The sequence below is a fragment of the Rana temporaria genome, chromosome 1 (assembly GCF_905171775.1).
Source record: "Rana temporaria chromosome 1, aRanTem1.1, whole genome shotgun sequence".
NCBI classification, from domain to species: Eukaryota; Metazoa; Chordata; class Amphibia; order Anura; family Ranidae; genus Rana; species Rana temporaria.
The window spans coordinates 58784573-58804162 of NC_053489.1; the positions used below are offsets into that span (position 1 = coordinate 58784573).

Consider the following 19590-nt stretch of genomic DNA (forward strand, 5'->3'; position numbering starts at 1 on the left):
ATCCTGCAACCTAGCAACCAATGACGCTGCGCATCCTGCATCCTAGCAACCAATGACGCTGCGCATACTGCATCCTAGCAACCAATGACGCTGCGCATCCTGCATCCCAGCAACCAATATCGCTGTGCATCCTGCATCTTAGCACTCAATGAGGCTGCGCATCCTGCATCCTAGCAACCAATAACGTTGCGCATCCTGCATCCTAGCAATCAATGACGCTGCCCATCCTAGAAACCAATTACAGCGTGCAGCCCGGCTGACTACATCCGAGCAAACAATGACACCTGCCAGCCTGCATCCTAGCAACCAATGATACTATGTTTAGCCTGTATCCTAGGAACCAATGATACTGTGTTTAGCCGGCATCCTAGCAACTAATGATACTGTTTTTATCCGGCATCCTAGCTACCAATGATACATTTTGGGAACCCTTGCTGTACAGGTATCGCCCCAACCATAAGCCAGCTACAGGGGGGGGGGGGGACATATAGGGCCCACACATATCAGGAACTGACCCCTTCAGCTGATAAATAGGGGAGCAACAGGGGGATGCATAACACAGTTCACTCACCTTCCCCCAATCCGGAGATCAGCAGAGGAGATCTTTCATGAGTTTTGGGCGAAGTGACCTGCAATGAGAATGGTAGAAGGAAGTTGAGAAGTGATGTGTACCCTGTGGAGGGTCAGACACCCTCCCCCAACATGTCCTGATCAATGGATGGAGGACTGTAGAAGGATCCGACATACAACCACCTCTGCCTGTCCTGTCAGCCTGAAGTATGGAGACTGACAGCTTTGTGTACAATGAGTCATCATCAGGAGACATGGCAGAGGATGGAGGAGCCGCCCTCACCTGGCCGAGCCGCCTGTCCTCACTCCGCTCCCCGGACTGTCATCCCCCGCTCTTTCCTCACTCTCCGGCCCACAGATCTCAGCTGACAAGACAAGAAAAAAAGATCCAAATCTCTTACATCACGTCCGAACTACTTCCGCCCAAAACCATCCCCAGCCAGAGGATTCGTTTTGTGAGGCGTACACTGAGCCGCTGCTGTATTGTCTCCAACACAGGAGCCATTTTGTCGGAGCCCGTCCCATAGAATGCAAAGTGATTTGGACTCCGGAACAATGGCCGCTTACTGAAAGTTTTCATTGTTATCAATAGAAAGGGTAAAGGATGATGATGATGATTATTATGATTATTATCATTATTATTATTATTATTATTATTATTATTATTATTATTATTATTATTAATAATAATAATAATAATAATAATAATAATAATAAAAATAAAGCTTATTGGAAAGACAGACATTAAAATGTATCTCTAAGCAAATGTTTTATATAGTGTGTGGAAATCTGTCTAGTTTTTATTGCTGTCTGTATCCCAGATGTGGGGAAGATAGTGGGGGGAAATCCCACATTTTCAAGTTGCCCAAAAAAACAAAAGGTGAGCGAAAATATTCCAATGGGGACATCTATTCTAGAGGGGGAATTCCCCTCCACTTGGGACATTTTATCTAACTTCCTGTTGTGTCTCAGAGACAAGAAATGAAGGAAAATTCCGTTGATGGTAAACAGGCGGTATTTCGTCAGATTTGGCGACCCGTCAGAATTTGTAACGAACATGACGTTCTCTCGCGCCCATCTTGGTACACTCCGCACTTGGCCGCAGTAAGGATACAGTGAGAAGACGGCAAGCTGACATATTTGTACACCCACCGGAGTCCTGCATTTATTTCACAGTTATTTTTTTACCGTAAACTGAGCTTATATAGTGAAATACAGTATTTGGAAATCCGTCTGACTGTTTCGATATTGAACTGTAAAAACAGCAGTGTTCTGTCAGATTAGGAAACCTGTGGGATCAGCAGGCTTGCCACCGCTTTTACAGTTCAACATCAAAACAGTCAGACGGATTTCTAAATATTGTATTTCTCTAGGTAAGCTCAGTTTACTGGTAAAATAACTGCAAGACTCCGGTGGGTGTACAAATATGTCCGCTTGCCACCTTCTCACTGTATCCTTACTGTGGCCGAGTGCGGGGTGTACCAAGATGGCCGTGACGTAACATCACCTCCATAACAAAATCTGGCGGGTCGCCTAATCTGACGAAACAGCGGCAACAATAAACTGGTATGAGTTTTAAAGTGGTATTAAACCCAAAAACAAAAACGTACCCTAAGATAGGCAGTGTGTTACTGGCTGGATCGCTAGGTGAAAATAAAGGAAAGAAAGCTTATAAAAAAACAAATGCAGCTACCAGATCTAAGAACTGGTGTGCTGCAATTTTATACATTTTTGTTTTTGAGTTTAATAGAGTTTAACCTTTTTCTACCCTATCCAAAACTGTCCTTTTTTAATAAAAACCTGACATCGGCTCTGACCCTCTCCTGCTTTATTTTTAAATAAAATAAACATATTGACTGGAGTTACATGTTCCAGGTAGGCAAACCTGTGCAATCCTAATGTTTCTGAAAGAAAAAACAGTTATCTAAGATGGAAACTCTGATGCCGTGACCATTTTTCATGACGAGAAAAATGCAATTTTTTTAAATTGGTCGTTAAAAACTATCGTGTGTGGGCTCCAGAGCATTTTTCTCGTTGAAAAAAATGGGCATTAAAAATTTAGGACATGCTCTATTTTTTCTCGGCGTTTTTCACATAGTCGTTTTTTCTCGTCGTGAAAAACGGTCGTGTGTACGCTTTAACGCCATAGCTCCCAACTGTCCCTGATTTCGAGGGATTATCCCTGATTTGGAGCAATGTCCCTCTGTCCCTCTTTCCTCCTCATGTATCCCTCATTTTGGTCTGATTCCATATAGTTGTATATAAAATGCACTTTTTATCTATCAAAAAGTGTTTCCCAGTGCTAAACCTTCTGATTTCTAAATCGCTGCATTTGTAAATTCCAAAAGACAATATAAAGGAATAGTAGTAAAAAAAAACACTTATGGATTTAACCAATCTTATTTTTTTGTACAATTCTCCTTTAAGGGGGCGTGGCAAGGGGTGTGTCCAATGCCTGCATACTTTTGCTGATAGGTGTCCCTCATTTCCATCTCAAAAAGTTGGGAGGTATGTCCGTAGCTCATGTTTCCATTGGCTGTCCACGTGCTGCCGCCGCCATTGCCGGTAAGGAAACCCGGTATTGCAGGCCCTCCCCCCTCCACCACCGAAAGGTAAAGGTGCCAAATGTGCCAAAAGGGAGGGGGGGGGGGTGAGTAGAAGTTCCACTTTTGAGTGGAACTCAGCTTTAATGAAAAAAATAAGAAAACAATAAAAACCAAAAAACTACAAAAAAAACACAAAAAAATAAAAGACACAACAAAAAAACAAACACAACCACCACCACAAAAATAAATAAATAAAAACACAAAAAAGTAATAAATAAATGGGCAGACTCAATAGACTAGTTGGTGTTTTTCTGCCATCACTTTTATTTGTTATACATGTTGTTTTTGTTTTTTTTGTATACAACATGTATAACATATAAAAGTGATGTCAGGAAAATACCAAGTAGCTCATTGAGTTTGCTCATTTTTTTGTGATTTTATTTATATATTTTTGTGGGGATTTTTTTGTGTTTTTTTTTTTTGTAAAAACGAGAAATGTTTTAAAACCATCCAGCCTGGCTACAGTAGTCACTACACCCATTGGGATCGTCAGCGTTCCCACAGCGGCCTCTACCGGGCAGACGTGATAAGGCGCTGATAACACAGCCACGCCGTACACGAAGTTTGCAGAAGGGAGGGCGCATGCGCAGGCGGGGGCGGTGCTTGACGTCGGTAGCGCGCCCGTACGTGAGTGTGGAGGGACGCGGGAAGTTTGTAAAGGGAAGGATATCGGGCGGGCGTACGATGAGCAGCAGGTAATATCACCGGTGTCTACCGGGGAGGGCTTGCCTAGACATGTACACCTGGGTGTGGTAGTCCTCCCTCGTCTCTATGACTGCCAGTGTGAGGAGAGAGGGGGCCCCGGACGGAGTCCTGTGTATAGTTGGAGGGGGGGGATATCAGTCAGGTCTCGGTTATAGACCTCCCCTCCCCCACTACAATCCCTCTGTTTCCCTCTCTATGGTCACCGCCCTCTAGGTGTGATCTCCACATCCCAGCTCCCCGGAGACTCCATGTATCTCCTATATATGTCTCTATAGATCTCCATATGTCTCTATAGATCTCCATATGTCTCTATAGATCTCCATATGTCTCTATAGATCTCCCTATATGTCTCTATAGATCTCCCTATATGTCTGTATAGATCTCCCTATATGTCTGTATAGATCTCCCTATATGTCTGTATAGATCTCCCTATATGTCTGTATAGATCTCCCTATATGTCTGTATAGATCTCCATATGTCTGTATAGATCTCCATATGTCTGTATAGATCTCCATATGTCTCTATAGATCTCTCCTATATGTCTCTATAGATCTCTCCTATATGTCTCTATAGATCTCTCCTATATGTCTCTATAGATCTCTCCTATATGTCTCTATAGATCTCTCCTATATGTCTCTATAGATCTCTCCTATATGTCTCTATAGATCTCTCCTATATGTCTCTATAGATCTCTCCTATATGTCTCTATAGATCTCTCCTATATGTCTCTATAGATCTCTCCTATATGTCTCTATAGATCTCTCCTATATGTCTCTATAGATCTCTATGTCTCTATAGATCTCTATGTCTCTATAGATCTCTATGTCTCTATAGATCTCTATGTCTCTATAGATCTCTATGTCTCTATAGATCTCTATGTCTCTATAGATCTCTATGTCTCTATAGATCTCTATGTCTCTATAGATCTCTATGTCTCTATAGATCTCTATGTCTCTATAGATCTCTATGTCTCTATAGATCTCTATGTCTCTATAGATCTCTATGTCTCTATAGATCTCTATGTCTCTATAGATCTCTATGTCTCTATAGATCTCTATGTCTCTATAGATCTATATGTCTCTATAGATCTATATGTCTCTATAGATCTATATGTCTCTGTATAGATCTCCTCCTGTATGTGTCTCTGTATAGATCTCCTCCTGTATGTGTCTCTGTATAGATCTCCTCCTGTATGTGTCTCTGTATAGATGTCTCTATAGGGCCTCATTCACAAAATCTGTAAGGTGAACTTGCACAGGAACCCCCCTCCCCCAGCTGATCTGGAGCGTAGCGATCTTCCACCCTGACCCATCGGGTCGCCACCTCCCCAGTCCAGGGCTTATCTCCAAAACTTACCTTGTCAGGAAGTACATTTAGGAGCAATTTAATTGGTTGACGCTGACCAATCGGAACCCGTCCTGTCACCACAGAGGATTTCAAATCCCCGTGCCGGTACAGCGGCGATACGATCTGTCAGTGCGGGGGGGTCGCCCCGACTCCAGGTTATCGAGAGGGGGAGGGGGTCTAAGGTCACCTTTTCTGTAAAGGTTAACTTACACTTTACCCACTTCAGCCCCAGAAGATTTGGTTGCTCAACGACCGGGTCATTTTTTGCGATTCGGCACTGCATCGCTGTAACTGACAATTGCGCAGTCGTGCGACGTTGTACCCAAACAAAATCGACCTCCTTTTTTTCCCTACAAATAGAGATTTCCTTTGGTGGTATTTAGGGCCGAAACAACTAATCGATTAATCGACAACTAATCGATTATGAAATTAATCGATTACAATTTTCATAAATCGATTAATCGGCCAGTAACATAATGGGGTTAAACAAACTAAAATTAGCCCTTTATAGTACAAAAAACAAATTGCTACTGTAAATATTACTTTCACTGTCCCACAGTAAAAAAAATTAACCCCTTACAATAGTGATTATTTGCTCTTTTGTACTTTTTTTTTTTTTTTTTTAACCCCATTATGTCCGGGTCACACCTCTGTGTTTTTTGGTGCTTTTTGCAGAAACACACTACAGTTCATTTACATGTTTTTCTATGGGACACGTTCACATCCATGATTTTTTTTCAGCTGCTGCGTATTTGGAAAGGGCAAGGACTTTTTAACGCAAAACGGTGCTATTTTTTATTTTTATATTTGATTCAATATACTTCAATGGAGAAGCTGCAATGGAAAAGTATATAATGTGTTTTTGTGGCAATTTGTGTTTTGTAATCTGCCCAACAACAAATTGGCCCAAAAAAATGTAAAAATGCAATTTTTTTTTTTTAAGGCTATTCGATTAATCAAAACAATAATCGGCCAACTAATCGATTATGAAAATAATCGTTACTTGCAGCCCTAATGGTATTTGATCAACGCTGCAATTTTTTTTTTTTCTCAGCTTTGGCCGATATACATTCTTCATATTATTGGTAATAAAAATTGCAATAAGCGTATATTGGTTTGCGCAAAAGTCAGTGTCTACAAAATAGGGGATAGTTTTATAGCATTTTTTATTATAATTTTTTTTTTTTTTTTTACTAGTAATGACAGCGATCTGCATTTCTTTTTTTTTTTTTGGACTGCGACATTATGGCAGACACATCAGGCACTTTTTTTACACATTTTTGGGACCATTGGCATTTATACAGCGATTAGTGCTATAAAAATGCACTCATTACTTTAAAAATGTCACTGGCAGGGAAGGGGTTAACACTAGGGTGCGATCAAGGAGTTAATTGTGTTCCCTCTCTGTGTTTCTAACTGTAGGGGGAGGAGACTGACTAGAGAAAATGACAGATCGTGGTTCCTAACTATTAGGAACTCACGATCTGTCTTTCCTCAGCTCACAGGGATGTGTGTGTTTATACACACACACGTCTCTGTTCTGCCTCTCGTGCCCGCGATCGCTCGCAGCCTGAGGTCATAATGAAACACCGGTCACGAGCATTGGCACCCCTGCGATGCAGCGAGCGCGCATGTGCCTGCTATCCCGCTTAAAGGGACCGATGTACACCTACGGCAGTTTGCGGGATTTTGCCGACCCGGCGGCTGGTCGGCAAGTGGTCGTAAACTCAAACATCCCCCCCCCCCCAAAAAAAACCCTGCAAGATTAAGGCATAATGAGCTAGTATGCATTGCATACTAACTAATTTTGAAATGCTTACCTAAGAACGAAGCTGTGACCGGCAACATGTCTCCCGGATATATTTCCGTGTTCGCAGGCTCTGGCGCTGTGACTGTCCGGAGCCGCAGTGACGTCACTCATGTGGGAGCCCACCGGTCATGGCACGGCTCCTGAAGGAACGGGACATTTCTTCAGTGTGCCGATGACGTTGCGGTGCAATTCGCCTAAACGGTGCAGGTTTAGGAGACATTCACTGTACCTTAGAGCTGCACGATTAATCGTCAAGAATCATTATCGCAATCTTTTTCCGTTGCAATTCTTGACACAGGGTTTCACGATCTTTGACATGAAAATAATTTTCTCTCTGCACTCAGCCAAAAATCAAAGTCTGGGCAACCTGCCAAGTTTTGAAAACATTCTTTATCAGTGGAAAGTTAAAGTGGAGGTTCACCCTTTAAAAACATTTCTGACATCACACAGAGTCGAGCCATCCTACCAACAGAATGCCGGTGTTTTTTTTTTTTTTCTCAGCACATACCTCTTAATCCCGATTTTCACCTCATGACAGCCTGTGAATGACAGGCTTCCGAACGGCGCATACTGCGCGTCACAGGTTGCCGACAGAACCCGAACGTCGGTGCGCAGGCGCCGTATAGAGCCGCACCGACGTTCGGGTTTTTTCGGCAACCTGTGACGCGCAGTATGTGCCGTTCGGAAGCCTGTCAATCACAGGCAGTGCTTGGGAACGCCCACTCCCGCGGGATTGCCGTGAGGTGAAAATCGGGATTAAGAGGTATGTGCTGAAAAAACAAAAAACACCGGCATTCTGTCGGTAGGATGGTGCGACTCCGTGGGATGTCAGAATTTTTTTTGAGGGTGAACCTCCACTTTAAGTCTAAACATTGTATCACATTGACTTGTACATCAAAGGAATAAACTTCTGTATGTAAATTAGGAACGTTTAACCACTTAAACACCAAACCTTTTTCTGACAGCTCTTTTCAAGTTAAAATCATTATTTATTTTTTTTGCTAGAAAATTACTTAGAACCCCAAAACATTATATCATTTTTTTAGTAGAGACCCTAGAGAATAAAATGGAGATTGTTGCAATATTTTATGTTGCACTGTATTTGCGCAGCAGTCTTTTTTAATGCAATTTTTTTGAAATTTAATGAATTAAAAAAATAAAATAAAACTAGCCAGTAAAGTTAGCCCATTTTTTTTTTTTTTTTTGTATAAATGTAAAATTTTATGCCATGAGAATCGTGATCTTCATTCTAAGCAAAGAAATTGCGATTCTCATTTTGGCCAGAATCGTGCAGCTCTACTGTACCTACAGGTAAGTCTTGTTATAGGCATACCTGTAGGTAAAAGTGGTGTAACAGGGCTTACAACCATTTGTTGACCACGCTATAGCCAAATAGATGGCTACAGCGTAGCCGTCATGTGACATCCTCCTTTGATCGCACCCGCTGCAGCACGCTCCAGACCCTGCTGATCACTGATTGAGGTAAAGAGCCCATCGGCAGATTTTTACTACGTGATCGGCTGTGACCAGTCACAGCTGATCACAATGTAAACAAAAGCCTGTTATCAAAAAAACAAATGTGGGAATTCTGCACTCTGTGTGTTATAATAATATCTATAATCTAGGCAGCTATCACCTAAGCAGTATTCACGACTTACAGCATAAATAATAGTGGAAGTGTAGCGTCTTTAAAAACCACTTCTGGGCCGCCCACCGTGGATTTACGTCGCTACTTTGACGTTAAATACCATTGTTATGGTCCTCCCTTCAGCAGGACATATACTAAAATTGGAACGATACAGAGAAGATTAGCATGGCCCCTGCGCAAGGATAACACACAAATTCGTGAAGCGTTTCATATTTTTACGACACGTAGTTTAACCACTTCCTTACTTGGCACTTAAACCCCCTTCCTGCCCAGAACCATTTTTAGCTTTTAGCGCTGACGCATTTTGAATGACAATTGCGCGGTCATACAACACTGTACCCAAATTATATTTTTATAAATGTTTTTTCCCCACAAATAGAGCTTTCTTTTGGTGGTATTTGATCACCTCTGCAGTTTTTGTTTTTTGCGCTTTAAACAAAAAAAAGACAGAAAATTTTGAAAAAAAACCACTATTTTTTTATGTTTTGTTATAATAATATCCCAATTTAAATAAAAAACTATTTTTTCTCAGTTTAGGCCAATACGTATTCTTCGTAAAAAAGGTAAAAGAAAAATCGCAATATGCGTATATTGATTGGTTTGCGCAAAAGTTATAGCTCCTACAAAATAGGGGATAGTTTTATGATCTTCTTCTTTTTTTTTTTTTTTTTTTTTTACTAGTAAAGGCGGCGATCTGCGATTTTTGTCAGGCCTGCGATATTGCGGCGGACATATTTTAGGACCATTTCACATTTATACAGCGAACAGTGCTATAAATATGCACCGATTACTGTATAAATGTGACTGGCAGGGAAGGGGTTAACACTAGGGGGCGAGGAAGGGGTTAAATGTATTCCCTGGGAGTGATTATTACTGTGGGGGGAGGGAACTGACTGGGGGAGGTGACCGATGGTTGTCCCTATGTACAAGGTACACAGCATCCGTCTCCCTGACAGGACGTGGAGCTCTGTGTTTACACACAGAGCTCCACGTCCTGCCTCTGTCACTGCCGATCGCGGGTACCTGGCGGACATCGCGGCTTCCAGGCACGTGCATCGGCATCACGTGACACGCCGGGCACAGTTTTTCCCCGCTGCGTGCCCTCGGCGGCGCACGCGGGGAATGTAAATAGCAGGACGTCCACCTGGCACTTGAGAGCCGCGCTGTGGACGTCTCGTCTACAGCGCGGGTCTCAAGTGGTTAAGTTTGTAGTTGCTGCAATAGAATATTTTAGGACTGTTACAATGTATGTTGTTTAAGCTGAGGGAAGGCCCAGAGGCTTTATTATGTAACCCTTTTTCACACACAAACTCAATAAAAAGTATTTAAAAAAAAAAAATCCTGTTATGGCACCATATAGCTGCCATAACCCCCGGTATTTTCTTCAATGGCAGGCAGTCCACTTTAAGATAAAAGTGGTCTCCACTGCAGATTCGGGCGCAAGATCACTTCTAGCGGTGGTGGCATCCCGGTCGTCTCCACAGCTTACAGGATCAGTCAGTAGTGGCGGAGACGTTCCATTCCTTTCCCGATAGGCAGGAAGCCGAGTGAGGGAATGATGGCCCCCACTCGACTCTATGCCATTGGATGAGGGGAGCGACGGGGGAAGGCCTTAAAGGGACATTTCTTTTATTATTGAAGAACATTTTTTTATTTTTATTATTTATTATTTTCTTTTGAAGTGCTTGTAAAGTCTCTTTTTTTTTTTTTTTACTTTAAAAATAATGAACATGTTATACTTGCCTGCTATGTGCAGTGGATTTGCACAAAGCAGCCCAGATCTTCCTCTTCATGGGTCCCTCTTCGGTGCTCTTGGCCCCTCTCTCCTATTAAGTGCCCCCACAGCAAGCAGCTTGCTATGGGGGCACCCAAGCCGAGATTTTATATATATATTAGAGGTAGACCGATATATCGGTCGGCCGATATATCGGCCGATATTTGGCCGTTTTTGTGAAATCGGCATCGGCCGATTTTTGTGAAAGAATCGGCCAATTAGCGGCTAAAGTGTCCGGCCCGCATGGCCGCCTGCCCTGCAGTACTGACCCCACTCCCATGTATCCGATTCCTCCATCTGCACGGCCACCACAGAAGGGACATAGATTTTACTGGCATCGCGCCGCCAGCCGTGCCCCGCCCCCTCCCTCGGCTGGCTGTATTAGGGACAGGGAGAAACAAATAATCATTGGCTTACAACTGCCGCCTGACTAATGTAACTCCCCCCAGCAGGAATGTCTTCCTTCCCTGCTGAGGCGGAGCCTGCTGGCATTACACCAAGTTCTAAACAATGATTGGCTGATCAGCTCATCAGCATGCACCTAGCCTATTAGGTGCATGCAGATAGAATTGGATTATGATACCAGCATGTATGGAGGGTAAGTTGCCCAAATTATGTGCTACTGTGCCCCCCCTGCAGAATTTATTAAAACTCCTTTTAAAAGGGAAACCTGGCTGAGGCTGGCATTGAGAAAATGGAGGAGGATGAATTTGGGTGGAAATTAGATACATTGTGGAGATCCTTCTCACAATGTAACTCTCATCCCCACACAGAGTCATCCATCTTCACAATGCAACACAATCATCTTCATCCCCACCCAGCACCATCCATCCCTTTCCACAACACATCCCCACCCACGCCCAGCACCATCCATCCCTCTCCACAACGCATTCCCATCCACCCCTCTCCACAATGCATCCCCACCCATGCCCAGCACCACCCACCCCTCTCCACAACGCATCTCCTCCCACCCCTCTCCACAACGCATCCCCACCCACGCCCGGCACCATCCACCCCTCTCCACAACACATGGCTGTGGAGGAGGCAGGTACAGAGAGAGGTGGCTGTAGAGGAGTGGGTACAGAGAGGTAGCTTTACAGCCACCTCTGTACCCCCCTCATCCACAACCATCTCTCTGTATCCCCCTCCTCCACAACCACCTCTCTGTACCCCCCTCCTTAAAATGACTAAGACTGTATTTTTTTTCTTTTTTAATAATTATGAGGTGGCACTGGTGGGCACTAATGAGGTGGCACTGATGGACACTAATGGGCTGAACTGGTAGGCACTGATGAGGGGTGCACTGACAGGCTGAACTGGTGGACACTAATGAGGTGGCACTGATGGACACTGATAGGCTACACTGGTGAGCTGCATTGGTGGGCTGATAGGCTACACTGGTGAGCTGCACTGATGGGCTGCACTCCACCTCTCCACCCTAAACAATAACCTCCTCCCCAACCTAGATTTTCTGAGATAAAAAAAAAAAAAAAAATATCGGCCGCCCCAATTTTGAAATATCGGCATCGGTATCGGCCAGAGAAAAACCCATATCGGTCGACCTCTAATATATATATATATATATATATATATATATATATATATATATATAATTTTGTACTCCGACATTTTGGTGAGTGCTACCTTCTGTCGTGTTCGGCTTTTTTTTTGCTCACATTGTTTAACATAGCACTGATTGTTTATTGATATGGTGATATGAATAGATCTTGTTACATCTGTCAGCATACTATCCTGTCTTTTATACATGAATCCTAGGACTGTTTTCTTATTTTATGCGGCACCTTGATCCTTCTCTTGCACTGTGGGAGCAGTATGGAAAAAAGAGATAAATAGTATTTTATTTGGTTTTCATGCAGGAAACATCTACAGGAAATTCCTGCTTCTGCCAGGAACTCGGCGAGCTGGACATGGGACTCCAAGAAGAGCTCCGACCTGCTTTGTGGCATGGGAGTGACACCCATGGAGAAAGATGCACTGGACACAGAAAATACTCCTCTGGACCAAATCATAAAGATTACTCCACCACAGAAGCGGCAGAAGCCAAAGGAGAAAGATGACACCTTTGTCATTGCTAGACGCCCAAGAGCAGCCAAAAGCTCTGCACCAGGTAGGAACTGTAGAGTGCTGTGATCATGTGACGGTGTGCAGTAGGTATGAGCCACCAAAACTCACAGTAATGTCTACATAAAAATAGAGATCACAGTTGAGGGCTAGTTTTGCAGTCACCTGACAACTTTTTCTAGGTTCAAGTGGTGGGCTACATGTTGCTAGAGAGCCTGTGTGTTATGAGAATTCAATATGAGACTTTTTAAGCAGGGGTCCCCGATCTCCGGGCCACAGACTGATACCAGTCCGCGTCCTGTTAGAAACTGGGCCCCTGTGGCGCCGACCTTGCTGGAAGATGTCTGCATTTTGATTAGGCTCTCTCCAGGCATCGGGGACCTCAGGTTAACAGGGCTTCTCAGAGCCTCTTTTTGTCCTTTCTACACTTTTTGTCCTTTCTACACTTTTTGTCCGCCCCGGCCGAGCAGCAGAATGACCCGCAAAAGGAAAGAGCGGCTTCAGCAGCAACAGCGCTCCACTTTCTTTTCTTCTGCCGAGTGTGGGCTACAACAAAATAGTGCTGGCCGTTGCTCTCTCAATGCAGCCGGTGCTGAACACTCTGATCAAACAGGCAGCTTTAATACGTGCCCAAAATCAGCTCCACTTGGCTCTGCAGGTCCCACTACCTCCTCTGGGCTCATCCACCATCCTTCCATAAGAAACCCTGCATAATCCAGGGCATGGCTGTCGCTGCCTTTACCCATCACTGGAGGTGAATGTAGCCTGAGCTTTCACTGACGACAGCAGCATCCACACTGATCCTATCTCTGCTTTCCCAACCACAAACCAGCCAATGCTAGATACCATGAAAAACATGGTTTTGTCATTGAAATCATCCCTGCAATCTGACATGGATTATCTAATTTAAAGGAGAACTATGGCCAACACTTTTTTGGCTGTACTCCCATGTATCGCAGTTCGTTCTGTTCTCCTGTGACCCATTTTCAGCTGTCAGGCTGAAGCCTGATGTCACTGAGCTTGTCCAGGCTCCGAAAAGATCCCCACCATATAGTCGGGATCCAACCAGAAGCCTGGATCAGCACCTGGCTCAGCCTCTTGGCAATCCGCCGAGAGCCTGAGCCAGCTGTTCCCTCCACAGCCCAGCACTCCAGTGAGCGCTGGAGGGGCAAAGCAGAGATCTGAAGACTGACAGTCACGGCTCTCTGCTCAGAGCAGAGGGGAGAACTGAGCGATCAGTAGTGTTTGCTCAGTTGTCACTGCAGAGCCAGTGGGATACAGATGCAGCATCAGATCGAATCTTCTGTTTATCTGACTTTGCACAGATGCGATCTACATTTAATTTGATCGTAAACATTCAGGCAATTTTTATTTATTTTTGGCCAAAGAGATACATTCATGAAATGCATACATAGGAGCTGTTTTACCTGATAAAGAATTTATTTGTCTAGCAAGTCCTGAGATTCACACACTCCTGCCATACATTACAAGCAGCTTGGCTACCACCCTGCTATCAGCAGCAGTAATGGAGCATTAGCACTCTATAACTCGCTCTCCTCACCTGCTCTTCCTTGTCGGGAACCTAATCTTCCTCTAGAGTTGCGTCATCCTTCTGGAGATTGCAAGAAGCTAATACTAAGGCAGATTTCTGTACATTCACTAGGTGTATTTAAAATACGATTAACTAATTTTTTATTGAATACACAACTGCATTAAAGCGGTTGTAAACCCGCATCAAATTTTTTATTTATTTTTTCTCCTGTAAGGCAAAAGTCATAATGAGCTAATATGTACCGCATATTAGCTCATTATGAAATACTTACCTCAGAACGAGGTGTGTAGCACTTACCTGGTCCACGCCGAGCGAGATTTCATCTTGCCTCTGCGTGTCTTCCAGATATCGCCGCTCCAGCGCTGTGATTGGCTGGAGCGGCGATGACGTCACTCCCGCGCGCGGGAGATTTAAAACTCAGCAAGGTCCGGCGGCTTCCGGTCCTTTCGCTGTAGATCCCCCCCCCCCCCCCCCCCTGCGCATGCGGCGCATTGCGAGGGGAATATCCTAAACCGTGCAGGTTTAGGAGATATTCTCCTTACCTACAGGTAAGCCTTGTTATAGGCTTACCTGTAGGTAAAAGTCAAAAAAGTGGGTTTACAACCACTTTAATTGACAACTTCTTTCCCTGGAATTCAGGTTTAGGAGCTCCATGTAAATGTGTGTGAATGTTTGTTTTTTTTAAACCATGCTCTAAATACTTACAATCCTTTTTGTGTGTTTATGCCAAGCCATTGCATCATCATTTTTCTTTTTTTTTCTACCACTTTTCTTTCTAAAGGAATATCATGGGATTCCCTACCAGATGAGTTGGTTCTGGGCATCTTATCCTATCTGCCTCTAGCTGAACTATTGAAAGCATCTGGCGTTTGTAAACGTTGGAGGAGACTATCGTAAGTGTTCAACTCAAAATGGTAATATCTTTTTACAGAGTGGCTATAAGATGCAATACATGATAAATATTATTCACTGATGACACTAGACCTTGGTAATATTATGTGCCAATGGCACCAGAGCTTGGTAACAGAAATGTATTACATTTTTGAGACAGCCCTTCAGATTTTTTTTGTTGTTGAAGTAGCACAGCCTACTCCCACATCATGTCACACTTAATCTCCAGTGTGCTCTCTTTCAGCGATGTGACTTCCATGTTGCCCCTTCCTGCTCTGCCTTTGGGCAGACACCAATGATGTAATGATGAGGCTACATTATCTTGGCACTTGTTTTTTTTTTTTTCAGCATATAACAGCAGAGAGTGTACACTGCACCTTGTGCCTGATTGTTTACATTTGTTTGTTATTCACAGCTATACACACTTTTGCATGTGCCTGCAAATGCGTGGTACAACAGTTCACTGTTTATGTGCAATGCAATTCAATTTTAGTGGCAACTAACACTCATATAGAGCTAGCTCCTTTGCACACTAGGCCGTCTAGGAGCAGTGTGCCCAGGAGGGACAGGTGTAGTGCCCAGCCCCACTGCTGGCGGCATGTCAGTCTATGGCAGGCTGCAGTTGGACAAGGCTGAATGCGGTGTCCATTGAGTATTACCCAAAGGCCTGGAATGCGGAAGACCTGTGTTCTGTGCATGAACGCATGGCGCCCTAAGTGCAGGTACCAACCGGTACAGCTCCTAGACCGCTCTGTGTTCTAAGGGCCCTAATATACCCATGCTTTTGAGAATAAAAAGATACATTTTGACTGTACAGACCAGTTGGAGTTATACCACTTAGTAGTCAACTAGGGCCGAAACAACTAATCGATTATGAAATCGATTACAATTTTCATAATCGATTAATCGGCCAGTAACCTAATGGGGTTAAAAAAAACTAAAATTAGCCCTTTATAGTACAAAAAAAGCAAATCGCTACTGTAAATATTACTTTCACTGTCCCACAGTAAAATGAACCCCTTACAGTAGCGATTATTTGCTCTTTTTGTACTTATTTTTCTTTTTTTTTAACCCCATTATGTTACTAAAGATCTCAGGCCTGGGTTCACACCTCTGTTTTTTGGTGCTTTTTGCAGAAACACACTACAGTTCATTTACATGTTTTTCTATGGGACACGTTCACGTCCATGATTTTTTTTCAGCTGCTGCGTATTTGGAAAGGGCAAGGACTTTTTAACGCAAAAACGGTGCTATTTTTTATTTTTTTTTGGTTCAATATACTTCAATGGAGAAGCTGCAATGGAAAAGCATGTAATGTGTTTTTGCTGCAATTTGTGTTTTGTAATCTGCCCAACAACAAATTGGCCCAGAAAAATGCCAATTTTTTTTTTTTTTAAAGGCTATTATCCGATTAATCGACTAATGGAAACAATAATCGGCCAACTTATCGATTATGAAAATAATCGTTAGTTGCAGCTGTATAGCCAACACTTAGTAAGCCCTGGTTCGCACTGAGCTGCGGGAATGAAGCATTGCGAGTTCGGACGGTGCCATTGCCGCCGATTTGACATGTCAAAAAGCACCAATATGAACCAGGGCTAATGGTGAGAATACCTTTTGAAAGTCTTTTGCAAGTGGTGTAGCTGTTACAAAATGCTCATGTACGGGGGTATGGGGTTAATCCGATAAATGTGAGACTTCAGTTGGGCATTTTTATGCATATTGGTTCTGAACCAAATGCATTTTATGAGCACTGACGAATGGTATAGGTAGCATTTAATTTCTGTGGGAAGTGGAGGCTGTTATATAAACACCAGCTTGGGCTATCTCAGAATTTGGACAAAAAAAATAAAAAATCCTCCAGCGGTTTTGGTTCCCCGGACTGTTGTTCAGCCTAGTACTGTGCAGTGATGAACATTCCCTCACATAATTGATTTGCGCTGTTCTGCAATTTCTGTGCAATATTTTTTTTCTTAGAATATCTTGTGTATTCTCAGACTACATATAAAACATGTTGTTCCTTTCTCCTAGGTGTGATGAATCGCTGTGGCACAGTTTAGACCTCACTGGAAAACATTTGGTGGACGGCGTTATCGGATATTTATTGTCTCTGGGAGTGGTTGTGTTGCGCTGTCCTAGATCTTGTATTGGAGAACCAATGTTTAAACAGATCAGGTGAGCAATCGTCTAGACACAGGGTGGAAGACAAAAGAGATGAATAATCATTGATCTGCACATAAAGAAGCTTTCTGGTATCGGCCAAGCAATCTGCATTTCTATTTGTGTAGTGTGTAGACAGCCCTGGTATTGACAGATCAGTAATGATCAGCAAAATTCTGCAGCTTCGTGTGTCTGCACGTTTTTTTTTTCCATCCGGCACACACACTAGTTTCCTGTAGTGACTATAATCCCCCCCCAGGCTCAGTGCCATTGGGCAGCTTAAAACGACTCTTCAGGCAAACATTCGAATACAAACTTAACCACTTAAGGTCCACCCTATAGCAATTTTACTGCTACAGGGTGACACCTGCGCAGGATCAAGTGTATGTGTATATATATATGTGTGTGTGTGTGTGTGTGTGTGTGTGTGTGTGTGTGTGATTATATATATTCGGCATTTTTGGGTAAAGGGTGCGCATGTGTGCCACTGACCAGCTTGCTCCTGCTGTGATTGCATACAGTGGTAGCCTATTGGCAGGTACCATTGATTCGACCACCGATAATTCTGCAGAGAGTCAATGAAAATCTGCCTATGTAAACAAGGCAGATGCTCGTTCTGACGGGTATGAAGGCACGGATCCTGTGCTTCTGCAAAGCAGGGACTAGGATCCAGGTCTTCTCCTACAGTGTAGTAAAGCACAGATTAGGCACACAGTTAACCCTTTGATCGCCCATGATGTTAATCCCTTCCTAGCCAGTGTCAATAGTACAGTGACAGTGCATATTTTTTTAGCACTGATCACTGTATTAGTGTAACTGGTCCCCAAAAAGTGTCCAAATGTCCGCCGCAATATCGCAGTACTGCTGTAATATCGCTGATCGCTGCCATTACTAGTAAAAAAAATATATCCCATAGTTTGTAGACGGTATAACCTTTGCACAAACCAATCAATATATACGCTTATTGGGATTTTTTTTACCAAAAACATGTAGCAGAATAGTGGCCTAAATTTATGAAGAAATTAATTTTTTGTTTTTTTATTTGTTTTATTGGATATGTTTTATAAGAGTAAAAACTATTGGTTTTTTTTTCCTCAAGTTGTCTTCCAGGGCAGCATCTGAAAGGGCTGCATAGACAAACCTGTGCTTACTGACTGCTCTGTGAATACCAATGCTTTATATATCTATCCCGAGGCAGTACTGGGGGGCGGGTGGTGTACTTCTGGCTACATTTCCAGGCTCTGTATGTCAGCAGTTTTAATTTACTACCAGGTTAAGACCTTTGGAATTGACAGACTGACTGCTTCTGACCTGAATTGGAGATAATCATGTTACTTCAGTGTACTCTATATGAGCGACTCATTCCAACTAAACATTTGGCTATGGTCAGGGAGGAGTGGAAGCTGTGCTTAATATGGGTTACCAGTATCCACTATACACACCAGTTGGTGTGCTCAACCTTACACTGTGTTTACCTGAAGCCCCCCAGTACTGCCACGGGATAGATGTATAAAGCATTGGTATTCACAGAGCAGTCATTAAGCACATGTTTGTCTATGCTGTCCTGGAAGATGTCCTAGAAAAGGAGTTACCAGGTACCTAATTCCATGACTGCGCAATTGTCAGTTAAAGTAACGCAGTGCCGTATCGCAAAAAATGGCCTGGTCATTAAGGGGGGTAAATCTTCTGGAGGTCAAGTGGTTTAATATACAGTATACATTTTGCTGTTTTACCTGATAAATGATTTGTAGTAGTTTGTAAAGCCAGCCTAGTGACTTGCACAGCATCCTTTTAGGATGCCTAAAATTGGACTTGTATCTTAGTACAGACTTCTGAGAAAATCAGTGAGCCAATCACACGAGCAGGTACTTTTCTGGGCAAGTTCTGTACACCAACTGTGTGCAGAAGACCTTCAGGTAGCCATATTGCATTGCATTTTATGGAAAATTGTATATGCTGTATTTTATTTGCTATATTTTTTTTCCACAAAAGTGGAGTTACCCTAGGACCATTGTAATTCCAAACCACAATGTTGCAATGACTAGCCTAGAATCTACCATATCTGTTTTTTAAGGCATTCTGTACCTCCTATTGCATATTTGGTAAACCCTAAGGTGGACCATTGGTACTCTTTGCTTCCTGCACAATTAGATCAGTGGGATCATTTGACAGTCTGAGCTGCTTTTAGTTACAACATACGCTATTTGCAGAATTTGAGTAAACCAGTATAATGTAGTTTAATTTAACTAACATCTTTTACAGACCTTTGCGTCTACAACACGCAGACTTTTCTCATTGCACAATCAGCATAGACGCTTTGCGGAGTATGATTTCCCGATGCCACAGGCTGCAGAATTTGAGTGTGGAAGGGCTGGAGCTGACTGATGACATCATTAGGTAAGAGACCGCAATGTCATTGAGGCATTATATTGCTATACAACTTAT

General features: G+C 43.1%; 2 protein-coding genes and 1 non-coding gene across 3 annotated transcripts in view; 2 read left to right on the forward strand and 1 right to left on the reverse strand.

Annotated features, from left to right (window-relative positions):
- Nucleotides 1-1031, reverse strand: part of LMBRD2 (LMBR1 domain containing 2) — a 133701-nt gene extending 132670 nt beyond the window's left edge. Inside the window, exons 1-2 of the mRNA XM_040338362.1 lie at nucleotides 854-1031; nucleotides 572-629 (exon numbers count right to left, since the gene is read on the reverse strand). The gene's annotated coding sequence lies outside the window, so the exon portion shown is untranslated. The remainder of the gene's footprint in view (nucleotides 1-571; nucleotides 630-853) is intronic.
- Nucleotides 1032-3773: 2742 nt separating this feature from the next.
- Nucleotides 3774-19590, forward strand: part of SKP2 (S-phase kinase associated protein 2) — a 34291-nt gene continuing 18474 nt past the window's right edge. Inside the window, exons 1-5 of the mRNA XM_040338373.1 lie at nucleotides 3774-3871; nucleotides 12338-12588; nucleotides 14876-14987; nucleotides 17017-17160; nucleotides 19408-19542. Coding sequence (XP_040194307.1) covers nucleotides 3861-3871; nucleotides 12338-12588; nucleotides 14876-14987; nucleotides 17017-17160; nucleotides 19408-19542 — 653 coding nt within the window. The 5' untranslated portion in view covers nucleotides 3774-3860. The remainder of the gene's footprint in view (nucleotides 3872-12337; nucleotides 12589-14875; nucleotides 14988-17016; nucleotides 17161-19407; nucleotides 19543-19590) is intronic.
- Nucleotides 8797-8903, forward strand: LOC120925360. The gene has a single exon (XR_005746642.1). It is a non-coding gene; the product is annotated as a U6 spliceosomal RNA (small nuclear RNA).